The sequence below is a fragment of the Musa acuminata genome, chromosome BXJ3-5 (genome assembly GCF_036884655.1).
Source record: "Musa acuminata AAA Group cultivar baxijiao chromosome BXJ3-5, Cavendish_Baxijiao_AAA, whole genome shotgun sequence".
NCBI classification, from domain to species: domain Eukaryota; kingdom Viridiplantae; phylum Streptophyta; class Magnoliopsida; order Zingiberales; family Musaceae; genus Musa; species Musa acuminata.
The window spans coordinates 29,713,790-29,727,460 of record NC_088353.1 but is presented as its reverse complement, the minus strand read 5'-3'; the positions used below and the strand labels follow the sequence as shown (position 1 = coordinate 29,727,460).

Below are 13,671 nucleotides of genomic sequence, written 5' to 3'. Positions count from 1 at the left end.
AGTATTTTAATTAGATAACTAACATTGATTGTTATCTAGTCAATGTGTTTAAATTTCATCTTCATTATTTATTCTTTGATAAAAAAATTAATTTAAATATGGAACGGATCTAAATTTGTTCATAGTATTTTAATTCAATTATTAACAAAACAATTTTTAGATTTTTAATTTAGACATAATTTTACAATTTAACTGTAACAAAGAGAGAGAATAAAGGAACATCTCTACCTATAATCACGTCTATAACAATGAAAAGCTATAAGCACGAATGTGACTAATGAATTGTTAGGCCATATGTAATGTGCATTCTCTTAGATCAGTCTTATATTTATATATATATATATATAGCCGAAATACCCAACTGGACTCAATTACAAGAGTAATATGTTAAGTAAACCATCACACAGATTATCAATAGATAAAACATTTTATTAGATAGACATGCTAGATTCAATTTTCACAAGTGAGATGAGATAAAAATGATATTTATTAAAAAAATTAATTAAACTAAGTAGAGGTAATTGCTGAGAAAAGAAAACAAATGCTTGAGGTGAGAACAAGTTTCAAATTTAATTTTAAGATTAACAATTTACTTAAAATATAACGTCAAAGTGGTTTCCAACTTCCATCTTATGGGTTGATAAATTCGTTAACAAAATTTATTTAAATTTTATAAGTGAAAGTGTTGTTCATGTGATTGATCCCAGTGAAAATAACTCTTGCCTGCCAAGACAATCATTCTTGCCAAGTGGTCTTATACTTAGTCGTTACATTAGTGCCATTACAAAGATTACAAATATGTTAGGACATCACTGTGTGTTAATCCTCACGTATTATTTACTAAACCATGCATTATATCTTACAACTCGAGGAGGACATTAAATTTAAATGAAAAAAAAGGATATGCTAAATAGTCCCACATTCGTTCAAGGGTATATTATTATTAGAAGCAAAAAAAACATTATTTATTGATACATTTAGTTGTTTGGTAAATATCTTATTATTATTTTATTAATAATATTAAAAATAATCATGTAAAGTTTTCTTAATTTTTTTTTGTTAATGATGCTACACACAAAGTGGGCTTTAAGTAACCCGGCCCGTTTTCAGCCCGCGAGGCGCTGCGACTAGAAATGCAGGAGAGAGTGCGACGTCCATCTCGGAAAACCCTAACTTGTGCGACCGTCAAGCCGACGAAGGTACGGATTTGGTCTCATCTTCATGCGTTCTTTCTCGATCTTCTCTTGGTTCCTCGCTCTCGATTTTCGACCTAGGATGGATCCTCGACTCCACCAGTTGGTTGTTAACGTTTGGTATATGAATTGTATTACTGTGAACTTCTATGGAAAAGGAAATCTCCGGATTGGTCGCTGAGATCCCCAAGTTGGGGCTGATTGCTGCCCGTTTTCTACTTGTGTCGATTTCTCCTAAACCACCGCCTATTATTGCGGGGAAAATGTGATTTTTGTGAGGGATATATGTTGTCAGTCGGATGTTGGCGATTTTGTTGATTTTGCTTAGATAACCTAGTTTTTTTTTTTTCAAAAAAAGATGGATTCTGTCCTTTTGTTTCATCATAGCTGTGTAATCGATGCGAGGATCAAAATGATCTTACTTCTTGTGCGCTGAGGTAACAAATCTTTTGCCTTTGGAGTATCACAAAATGCTCACAGAGGTCAGAGTTATTCTCATTAGGTAAATTTTAATTGCTGAGACACTTGATATCACCAATTTTTTGCTAAAAATGATAATAGGAAATGAGAAATATTTTCTAGTATGTTTTGACCTTTTATTCAGCTGGGTCAGGTATTGAGCCGCGTAGCTTGAACTAAATCTTGTAGGATCAAAGTTATAGGTCAGCTAGGTTTGCAAATTGACATTGTGGATCAGCACAAGTCTTTTCATACATTATAACTATATTTAGTGAGACCAGTCTTAAAATCTCTCAGCTCATCCCTCATGTCTGGGTAAGGTCTGGTTGTGTTCACAATGTATTTGGAAAACACAGACACTCAAAAGAAGGAAAAAAAATTCTCTTTCATGATATTTCTAATCTGATTTTATTGACTACTTAGTGCCAAAATCTTATTCTACTTTGCACAAGCTGTTCAGTTCTAATTCAGTGTAAAAAGGGACTTTGAGTTAGGCAGCTGATGATCATAGCAAGTTCTTCTGGAATAACTGTAGAAATTTTCTTATATAAGCTGCATTTTGGCTGTCTAAAAACTCTCTTCCATGTTATTTCTAATTTGATATTGACTGCATAGGACCAAATTTTATTCTATGCACAAGCTCTTCAGTCCTAATTCTCGGTGAAAAGGACTTTGAGTTAGGCAGCTGATGGTCAGAGCAAATTCTGCTGGTATACTACAGAAAGTTCCTTATTGAAGCTGTTTTTGGCTGCCCCTATTAGCAAAATTTAATGTGAGACCTTTAATAAATTTAAATGGTTGGGAATATCCTTTTTTGAACCCAAAATATTTGTGATTTACTTTCTTGCCTGTTACATTTCCTTATTCTGACAAAGTTGTATTGGATTATACCTAACACTGGTATCTTGACTTGTCTAGTAATTTTAGGTTGGGTTATTAATTTGTTGGCTTTATTCGGGTATGGATCTTACCCAGTTCTTGTGGATTATGACATGTAGTTGAAACACCTTGTTTTCTATTAAATATGATGGGTGCTTACGACATGAAGTGAGCATAGCACTTATTTGACTTATCAAACACTTTTTAACCACACATTGCAATTTATATTTTGGAGGAACTTTGAATTCCCCGAGTATTTTAGAGTATGATTTCAAGTAATTTTTCATGCACTTTAACCACGCAAGCATTTTGTTGAGGATGAATTCATATGGTACTGTCAAAAGTTTGGCAACTGGGCTTGTCAACTAAGTGTTTAAATTTGGTTGTGTTGGTGGGACAAGGTTCGTTAACATTACAATAATTGGGATATTTAGTTTTTTTTCTCAAAAAAAGAAAAAAAGAGGGGTGAACGTTCACGGAATGCAGCAATAAAAGAAATGATAAGGTCAGGCTTGTGAGTTTATATTAATGGATGCTATCTGTAATTGGCAAAGTTAGATGCTGTATTTTGTATAATTTAGAATGGTCACTATGATTTGGTTGAGGTGCAGTTACTGTATTCAACAGGTTTGATCTCATAGAAGAACGTGATTCGTTGTGTTTGTGTTATAACCAATTGAAGATTCGGTCAGGTTGTTTATCTATTTAGTTGGCTGTTATCAATGTGATTTGACTTATTTAATACCCAAAATTGACATGAATTAACATGAACACTCATCCCTTGAAACTAGTGATGGAACACCTCGATTAGTCCCACATAGAAAGTGGACGAGACTAAGATTGACTTATAAGAGTATGATAGGGGTGCTACCATCAATTTTAGCCTAAGTATTTTGACTAGTGCTTTGGGTTCAATGAAGTTGACAGGTCAGTCTGGGTCGTAACGTTTGATATCAGAGTCGATCTAGTATTGGGGCATGGTGAGAGGGCTTAAATAGGGAGGGATTACCCATGGATGGAGTCAGAGGACTCATCGCTGCGTGGAGCCACCATTGAGCCACGTCTTATATGCGTCATGCTAGGATTTGATCTGGACTATGTTGGACTTTGATGAAGACATCAAGCTCTTATGTGGGAGAATTTGTAACATCCTGATTAGTCCCACATTGAAAGTGAGCAAGACTAGGATTGACTTGTAAGAGTCTGATAAGTGTACTACTATTAGCTTCAACTTAAGTATTTTAATTAGCGGTTTGGGCTCAACGAAGTTGATATTATTAGTTAGCTCATCAGACTTCAGTCATGACAAGTGAATTAAAATCTAGCTTATGTAGTCTGCTGCATTTACTCCATAATGTCTAAATTGGGTTCTTTTTTGTTTATATTTTAAGTTGTAACTTTGATGCTTTTGTGAATATGCACTTGGTTGGTCTAAGATGACATATTTATGACCTAGACCAGTATATGCACAGTCCAATCCCCAGTGACTCCACTTGTGGTGCAAAGGTCAAGTAAAAAAATGCCACTTGCTAACATAATGCAGAATTTGGAGTCTGGAATTGGAATCTTATTTTCTTCCAAGTAGTGTTTTTTCCCATGGAAGTGAAACAGCCATTGCATGAATTCTTATGGAAACATCGTATGGAGCTTTTGTAAATTCTTTAAAAACTGGTGTCGTGAGATTGTTCAAGTTTTTAAGATAGAATTTGTGATGTTGAGTCATACACTGATGTATCATGAATGTGACCGTTATCTTGAGCTTGTATTCATGCGTACACTTAGTGCAACTGATATACTCCCATTATCAATTGCTTCCCGTATTCTTGGCTTTCTTCTACCTTTACATGCATATTGCCGCAGAATTTTAAAAGGGAGGGAGCAATATATCCTAGATGTGAAGAAATATTAAACGGAAATAGTTTGTTGTAAAAAGCTGCTCCTAAATGGAGTACATGGTTGTTAAACCTACGTCTCATTCTTTTTTCCTTTTTTTGTCTGTAACCTCAACTTATGTTTAGTAAAATTGCTTTCCCTTCCTCATGGAGTATGACCTGTCTTGCAGTTTATTCCTTGATGCTGATAGATAGCATGGAAGACACCGAAACAGTTTCTAGTGGCATTGAATCAGCAGGAATGATGTTGGAACAGCTTGGGAAGGCATTTGCTGATCTGGAGTCTCACAAAGAATCATCTCTGCAAAGCAAGATCAAGTGGGATGAAATCAAAGAACATTTCCAGAGTCTGGAGAGATTGTTGAAGGATAAATTGGAGGAAGTAAAAGTGAAGAAGAAGGCTTTTGAGGAGAAGCAATCAGAAGCTCAGGCATTGATTGCAGAAAAGGAGGCTGCTGTTTCTGCAAAAGAACATGCTTCATTAGCTCGTCTCCAGGAGCTGAGGGACTCAGCTGTTTCAGCCATAGCAGAGGCACGTCACAAGTATAAGGTGGCATCTCCTGAGCCTATTGATGTCAGGGGAAGCAAAGAAAAAAAGGTAAGCACCTCTCCCAATGATATCAATGCACCAAATCCTGCTTCAGAGGAAAAAAATCCTGATAATGCATTATGCGAGGTCCGTCCTCGGTTGAAGCAACTTTGCCAACAGATGGATGCAAAGGGACTTCTGAAATTTATTTTAGAAAAGAAGAGGAACCTTGGCAGCCTACGTGAGGAACTTTCACTAGCGCTGAAATATGCAACTGAGCCAGCCCGTTTGGTGCTGGAGTCCTTAGAGGGCTTCTACCCTCTTGACCAATCTAATTCACCAGGGAATGAGGATAATACCCTTCAGGGCCTGCGCAGAAGCTGTCTTCTAGTGATGGAATCTGCTGCCCCTCTATTGGGGTCAACAGAGCAAGGTGTTAATCCTTTGAGCTCTGAAATTAAACAGCAGGCCAAAGAAATTGCTGATAAATGGAGGCCGAAGTTGGCTGGTTTAAATTTAGATGCTTCTAATGGGTATTCATTGGAAGCACAAGCATTTCTGCAGCTCCTTGCTACTTTTAGCATTGCACCAGAATTTGATGAAGACGAACTTTGCAAGCTCGTCATAGCTGTCTCTCGTCGCAGGCAGGCACCTGAGTTTTGCCGTTCTCTTGGATTAACACACAAAACGCCAGGTTGGTATTTTGATAACTGGCCTCAAGAGTTCCAGTGACTTGGGCACTTCTTTGTTAGGTTGTCTTACAATGCTCCAAGAGGAGATGTGAGGTCAATGCAATAAGGATGGACTTCTTAAAAAAAATTAGAAATTAGTTCTTTGATATATTGTTGGTATCTTAATATCTGAGATGTGTTGTTCATGCAGGCCTTATTGAAGACCTGGTTAGCAAAGGGAGGCAAATTGATGCCGTCCACTTTGCACATGCCTTTCAGCTTACCGATCAGTTTCCTCCTGTCCCTTTGTTGAAAGCATATCTAAGGGACTTGAAAGATGCCAAAGAAACTAATGAAGACACAAGCACTGCTGCTGTACAGGTGATTGCTACCTTTGGTCACCAACTGGATTAGAACTTGGAACTAGGATCATTCTAGTGGTAAAAGGAAACCTTTTTTTTTTTTTTCTATTGAGCAATTTGCACCCGTTTTCATTTCTTTTGAATTTCAATCTCTTCAGAAGGACTCTGCATCTGATGAGCTAGGTGCCATAAGGGCTGTCATTAAGTGTATCGAGGAGTACAAGCTCCAAGAAGAGTATCCTCTGGATCCCCTCCAGAAACAAGTTGCTCAGCTTGAAAAGGCTAAAGCTGACAAGAAACGAGGTGGAGATACTGCAAAATTCCAACCAAAAAGGCCTCGTGCAAGTGGAGGTTATGTTCCTCGTAGGCATGCTGGTGCTGTCAATAACTGGCAGCGCCCACCCTTGGCTTTTGATCATAGGGCTCCGTATGCTGGTGGTGCCGAAAGGTATGCTTACAACGTACCACCAGCCTACGAAGCACCACCGGTACATGCTGCATATGGGCAACAAGCACACCCTCAGAGAGCATACCACTATCCAGATGAGCGAGGCCCCTCTGTGCCCTATGGCGGTGCCACATCGAACTACGGAAGCTACACAAACACTACCTTGCATTCTGCTTCGAACAACTATGCTAATTATATGGGCCCTGGAGTGCCATCTGCTTCGTCAACCTATGGGGGATACACTGGCACTAGTTATCAGCCCCCACACCAGTCTTATATGTGAAGGTGATCACCAGACACCCAGGATGTAGTAGCTGCTAGATGAACATTTTAGAATAGGTAATCGAAATATGGCAGCAAGCACATGTTATCTGATGGATGCAATCTTGAACTCACTTTCTGACCCTTCTGACGGTCAAATTTATTTCCTGGATCTTGTGATGTAACCGTGTATGGTATAGTAGTTCTCTTGTTCCGTGCTTCTCGAGTCTCAGAGCATGAGTTGTTGGTTGATTAAAGTGTGCTTGCAATCCATTTAGGTCATTGATAGCAGCAGAGACATGCTTGAACAGCCATAAATCACCATGGGATTGTCCAGGAGTAATACTCCTTTCGAGAGTCGTGTTACACAGGAAAACCATAAATTAGCTCAGTTGAAGATTTGCCGGGTGAAAGTGATTCAAACGATTTGCCGTGGCAGCACTGAGATAGATTGAAGCTCTTTCTCATGAGTTTCTAAACTCATATTCTCTCCTATTTCATTCCATTTCACTCTCATACTTTTTTAAATTACATTAAACTCATTTTTTCTTACATTTACACTCTTCTAAACTCTACAAAGTAATGATTTGTGAATTGATAATTTAAATGAGTTTTCTGTAAATAATTCAATATTTACATTAGAGCAATCCGTAACGAATCGAAATACGAATCTTGTACAAGGCTATTCCTCAAAATTTTTAAAAAAATGTTATACTATTCTTACCTAATTTATATTAGTTTTGCTAAATTTATACTATTACTATATTTATTTCTAACTTAAAAATCATATCTTAACTTTTTTTATTTTCAGATATTTTCGGAAGATTTTAATCCTAAATTAGGTGTACCACTCGATATACCCTAGCCCTAGCGTACTGCAAGAGTACATAGTTCTATACCGTACCGAGTGAAGCTCAAAACTTTTGTACGATATGAGATTTCAATCTTGCTTGATATTAATACATAAAAGAGTTCCCAAAGTATCAAAACTTAATGCATGTTGAACACACAATTGATTGGATCTTGAGTCAAATTGGTAATGTACATCATCTTGTTTTTAACCTAGGAAAGAAGTTTTTCCTTGATAAAGGATAAGGGACGGAGGTAAATTTTGATTAAAATTTATAGGATGACTCAACCTAAGGTAAATAAGATCTATACATCAAAGTTTTAGGTATGAAATTTATAAATTGATGTTTGAAACATAAATTTATTACTAATAGATCAATATTTTAGATGTAAGAGAAACTTAAGATGATGTCTCAAACTCTTATATTAAATAAATGAGATATATATATTGGGGTTAAGGTTCATTTTAACTTGTATGGTTTTAGTCATGGATCATTTAAGTCCTTGTGGTTTACTCGTATATAAAATAACCTCTATATTTTAAAAAATATAACATAATGTCTGAATTAATAGACATTAGAGTCTGTGACATGCTGACCCATAATAAATTATTAATATAATAATATATAATTTAATTTAAAAAAAAGCCATTTTAGCCTATGTAGTTTTAGTCATGAATCACTTAAGCCCTTATGATTTTATTTGTCTAAAATAACCCCTATATTTTTAAAAATATAACATATAAGCCTCTCTCGTTAAGTCTGAGTTGACAGATTTTAGAGTTTGCTTACGTGATATGCTGACTCATAATAAATCATTAATATAATGACGTGTGTAATTTAAGTTTAAAAAAATATCTATCTTGTCGAGGAAGATGAAGCAATAGAGGCTATAGCGTTGGATGAAGGCGGAGAGGCAGAGGTGTAAGGGGCCGGAGGCGGCGGTGAAGGAGAGCTGGACCACCATGTCGTAGGCGTGATTAGGTGAGGGCATAAGAGAGGATGAAGTGTGAGGTGATGGGGATGAAGACACCGAGGAGGAGGAAAATAGATCATGAGACTATTGGATGCCTAACGAATGATTGGTTGATGCACATCTACCTGAGATAAGACTATAAGCTCTTGAGCTTGTCGTCAACGCGGGAGAGACTATGTGCATACAATGCTCTACGAGGCAACAACGACTCGATGCTATTGCTGATGGTTGCTCTCACAACGATCCCTCCTCCCGTCATTGATGGTGGTTTTAATTTTTTAATTTAAATTATATATATTATTATATTAATGATTTATTATGAATCAGTATGTTACATAAGCAAATTTTAACTTCTATTAACATAGATTTTATAAGAGGGGCTTATATATTATGTTTTTAAAAATATATAAGTTATTTTAAACACGAGCAAAACCATAAGAGCTTAAATAGTCTATCATCAAAACCATAATTACTAAAATAATTTTTTTTAAAAAAATTTAAATTATATATATCATTATATTAATAGTTTATTATGAATCAACATGTCATGTAAGAAGACTTCAACATCTGTTAACTCAAACTTGATTGGAAGAGCTTATATACTATGTTTTTAAAAATATAGATATTATTTTAGACGTAAGTAAACTATATAGATTTAAGTGATGACTAAAACCATTAGAACTAAAATAAATCTTAACCCTATATATTACCACCAACAAACATATTATACTTGTAAAAACTTTGAAGATCGAGGATACTCAAATTAAGGGTGATTTAGGTATAATGCACTATATTAATATTTTAGATGTGAAAATTTTATAAATTGAGATTTCAATTCTTTACATAAAGGTGAATCAAGGATATCACCGCCTGAAGAGAAAAAAAAAAACTTCATTTAGCTGAAAAGAAAAAGGATCGAACAAAACTAAGTATCAAAGAAAGATTTTGTTTTGTAAAGCGACTTCCATAATATAGTCCAAACAAAGTAAGGACAAGACAGTCTCCTACAAGTACATTCCTCGCTGGCAAAACCCGAGTGCTACATTTATTTACCACCATATAATGTATAGATATGGTAACAGCAACAGCAGGTGATTCCGGCTCACGGGCATTTGGGCTTCCTGTTCTTGCCCTCGGTGACCTCGTCCCTGTAGCAAGGGCACTCAACCTTGTTCCCGTAGGTCCCCGAAGGCACACACTTGCAATCCTCGAAGCACACCCCGCAGTAGCGCAGGCACAGGTCTATCACGCCGGCCTTGGCGCATCTCACTTTGCACTTGGACTCGCAGAAGGCTGAAGCAAGGAGAAAAGGAGGTGCAGGAAGCCACACGAGTACCATCAAACACCAACAAGTCAAATATTTTATTTGTTATAGGACTTGCAGATTTTTCAACACATCAATTTCTTTTGTGCTATCTCAAAGTCCCAGGAAGCAATATATGCTTCATCCCTTTCAAAGATTTCCTACTGTCCACCGTCTACTGCGTGCAATTAACAGTTATAGAGTCACGATAAGAGGACTGATGACAATGATATAAGAAGAAAATAAATCGATCAGAAACAAAAGGCATATTATGTAACAGTTATTATTAAATATATTTAATAATAATGTAATCATTCTCATTAAGATTCATAATTCATTATCATGAATTTCTTCATTAATTATGATTTAAATGATTTCAATTTTTTATTCTTTATACATAAAACTGTTATTATTAAATTAAATATTTAATATCATTAAAGTTTTTCGTTATAGTCCAAACGTTACAAATTTGAATTAATTCTTGAACGTTATGAATTGGTGATAATAAATGTTTTTGATGGGAGAACATCTATATATATATGAGGATTTTAGTCCCTGAACTTAATCATCTCTTTGAAGCGAAAGACTTTCCTACACCATCTAAAGCGAGAGTTTTGAATCGAGAAGTGCCAAAGTTCAAGAAGAAACCTCTGCAGAAATTTTTCACAATAATGGCTGGAGGTATGCAATTTTGTTTCCGCATCAGTTTTTTATTGTGTTTCTATTATAATGATTTAGAAACACAAGTTGATTTCAACGATTTCTAACATTTGGTATCAGAGTATTTTGACCTCTACCTTGATATGATTTGATTTTGGTTTCTTCTTGGAAACTTCTTGATATATTTTATTGAAAATCATGAGGAAATATCATTTTCAACATTTTAGTCGATAAAATACTCATATTATGTATGCATATTTATTTATATAAAATTATACCTATGAGCAATTTTTTTATGTTTAAAATGTCTAGTGATCCATATAATCTTAATTAATTAAGAATTAGCCACAGCATCATTAATTAATTAAAATTATATATAAAGTTAAAATAAGGATCACATAAGTAATTAGACATCATATTGTGACTAATTATATTTCATATAATAATTGTTATCCTATAGGATCTTTTATTATATTTAATATAATTAATCAGGATAAAATATCAGATTACTTTCATAATTTACCCATAGGGATTATGAATTGGAATATAATTTGATAGTTTTATCATAAAGACCATATGAATCTATTTGAATTAAAAATTTAGCCCACAGGCAATTTTTATGACATGAGATTCATATTTTTGGCATGTTTCACATTAGTAAAACATGTAATTTAGTATATTAAGCTTCAAATTTTGACATAAGCATTTTGATTTTATGCAGTTTCTCAAACTATTAATTTCTTTGATATTCGATGTGATATTTCCGAACTTAATGGTGATAACTATAAGATATGGAAGGAGAGGGTTCTCCTCCATTTAGGATGGATGGATATCGATTATGCTATCAGGAAAAACGAACCACCTATAGTCACTAATGCCAGCACTCCAACTGAGATCACGTTAGATGAGCGATGAGAGCGATCCAATCGGCTCAGCGTGATGTTTATCAAAACTAAGATGACTGTTGGCATACGTGGTTCTGTTGACCAGCATGAAAATGTCCGAGACTTGCTAAAAGCTATTGATGAACAATTCGTCACTTCAGATAAGGCACTAGCAAGTACCCTAATAATGAAATTCTCATCCCTTAGACTCACCAACATAAAGGGTGTACGTGAGCACATAATGTAAATGCAAGATATTACGGCTCAACTTAAGAAACTTGAGGTTAATATGTCATAATCCTTCCTGGTGCACTATATTCTGAACACCCTTCCACCTCAATATGGTCCTTTTAAAATTTCATACAATACACATAAGGACAAATGGTCAATCAATGAATTAATGACCATATGTGTTTAAGAAGAAGAGAGGCTAGTGATGGAATTGGGTGAGAGTGCATTGGTAGTAACCACTCGCGGGAAGAACAAAATTGACAAACATCAAGCCAATCAGAAAGCTCATCAGTAGGGAAAAGGTAAAATACCACTCCAAGTTGATATCAAGAAAGAAGCAAGGTGTTTCTTTTGTAAAAGAAAGGGACACATGAAGAAGGAATGCACGAAATTCCAACGGTGGCTTGAAAAAAAAGGTAAACTAACCTTATATGTATGTTATGAATCTAATATAGTCAATGTTAATATTAACACCTGGTGGATTGACTCTGGATCAATAATCCATATTGCAAACTCTTTGCAGGGTATACAAAACCTAAGGAAGCCAATGGGAAGTGAGCAAAGCATCTTATCAGGAAATAAGATGGGCTCACATATATAGGCAATTGGAACATGCATTTTAACTTTAAGTAGTGGTTTTGTTTTAAAATTGGAAAGAACCTTTTATGTACCAAGTTTCTCACGAAACTTAATTTCTGTTTCCAAACTCGTACCATTTGGGTATTTCTTTAATTTTAAAGACACATCATTTTGTTTATTACATAAATATGATTGTGTTGGGAATGGTGTTTTGTCTGATGGTCTTTACCGTATTTTATTATAAAATGATAATACTCAAAGTTCACCTATAACTAGCAATCTCCCACTTGACCTAAAGTCAATCACCTGTGTCTGATCCCCATCAGACCCTTGTGATGCTTAAAAATAATCTGAAACAATGGTTTTGTCAGTGGATTTATAATGTTATCTTCAGGTAAAACTTTTTCACTACTACATCTCCTCGGACAATAATCTCTATGATTAGGTGGAACTTCCTCAGAACGTGCTTAGACTTCTAATGAGACTTGGGTTCCTTTGCTTGAGTAATAGCCCAATTGTTGTCGCAATATAATAGAATCGGCTCCTCGCTGCCCGACATGACTTCTAGATCTACGATAAACTTTTTCATCCACTCCCTCCTTTGTTATCTCTACTGTAGCAATTTACTTTGCCTATATGGTTGAGTCAACAGTAGTATCTTGCTTGAAACTCTTCCAACATACTGCTCCTTCATTTAGGGTGAACAAATACCTTGAATTAGACTTGCTGTTATCGATGTCGGACTGAAAACTCGAGTCCGTGTAGCCCTCAATCTAGAGGCTACTACCTCTATATACTAGTAAAAGATCCTTAGTCCTTCTTAAGTACTTAAGGATGTACTTTATTGCTTTCCAGTGCTCCAAGTTTGGATCTGCTTAATACTTGCTCGTGACACTTAGTGCATGTGCTATATCAGGCATGGTACATGACATGACATACATGATAGACCCTATCGCTGAGACATAGGATATCCTATCCATGTTCGTCCTTTCTTCAGGAGTCTTTGGGGACATACTCCTAGAAAGTGATATCTCATATCTTATCGATATGAGACATCTCTTGAAATTTTTCATGCCAAACCTTTTGACAATGGTGTCTATGTACCTAGACTAGGATAAACCAAGCATCCTCTTAAATCTATTTCTATAGATCCGAATCCCCAAAATATAGGATGCTTCCTCTTAAGTCCTACATGGAGAAATGTCTAGATAACAAAGTCTTTACTGTGGAGAGCATTCTTATATCATTCCCAATGATCATGATGTCATCCACATATAGCACCAAAAAGGTGATAGCACTCCCACTTACCTTCATATACACACAAGACTCATATTCGTTCTTAACGAAATCATAAGATCTGATTGCATCATCAAATTTTATGTTCTAACTTCAGGAAGCTTGCTTTAGTCTATAGATGGACCTAAACAATCTACACACCTTATCTGGAATGTCCTTGGACACAAATCCCTCAAGCTATATCATATACACCTCCTCCT

General features: G+C 35.6%; 1 protein-coding gene across 5 annotated transcripts; it reads left to right on the top strand.

Annotated features, from left to right (window-relative positions):
* The first annotated feature begins 1,121 nt into the window (after positions 1-1,121).
* LOC135638840 (FRIGIDA-like protein 3) lies at positions 1,122-6,914 on the top strand. Of its 5 annotated transcripts, XM_065152315.1 has the most exons (5): positions 1,725-2,362; positions 4,594-5,021; positions 5,118-5,646; positions 5,835-6,004; positions 6,144-6,914. In XM_065152315.1, the coding sequence occupies exons 1-5, from the start codon at positions 2,341-2,343 to the stop codon at positions 6,714-6,716; spliced, it is 1,722 nt and encodes a 573-aa protein (XP_065008387.1). In that variant the 5' UTR covers positions 1,725-2,340; the 3' UTR covers positions 6,717-6,914. The 5 variants fall into 5 exon arrangements, with proteins under 5 accessions (XP_065008384.1, XP_065008385.1, XP_065008387.1 ...); XM_065152312.1 differs by lacking the exon at positions 1,725-2,362 and adding an exon at positions 1,122-1,199 and having other exon boundaries at positions 4,594-5,646; XM_065152313.1 differs by lacking the exon at positions 1,725-2,362 and adding an exon at positions 1,206-1,695 and having other exon boundaries at positions 4,594-5,646.
* The last annotated feature ends 6,757 nt before the right edge of the window (positions 6,915-13,671 follow it).

Excerpts from the sequence above, each read along its gene's own strand:
- LOC135638840 (XM_065152311.1), top strand. The coding sequence starts at position 2,341 with ATGGTCAGAGCAAATTCTGCTG. Across the intron at positions 2,363-4,593 it reads GGTCAGAGCAAATTCTGCTG|TTTATTCCTTGATGCTGATA; the intron begins GTATACTACAGA and ends CCTGTCTTGCAG. Across the intron at positions 5,647-5,834 it reads ATTAACACACAAAACGCCAG|GCCTTATTGAAGACCTGGTT; the intron begins GTTGGTATTTTG and ends TTGTTCATGCAG.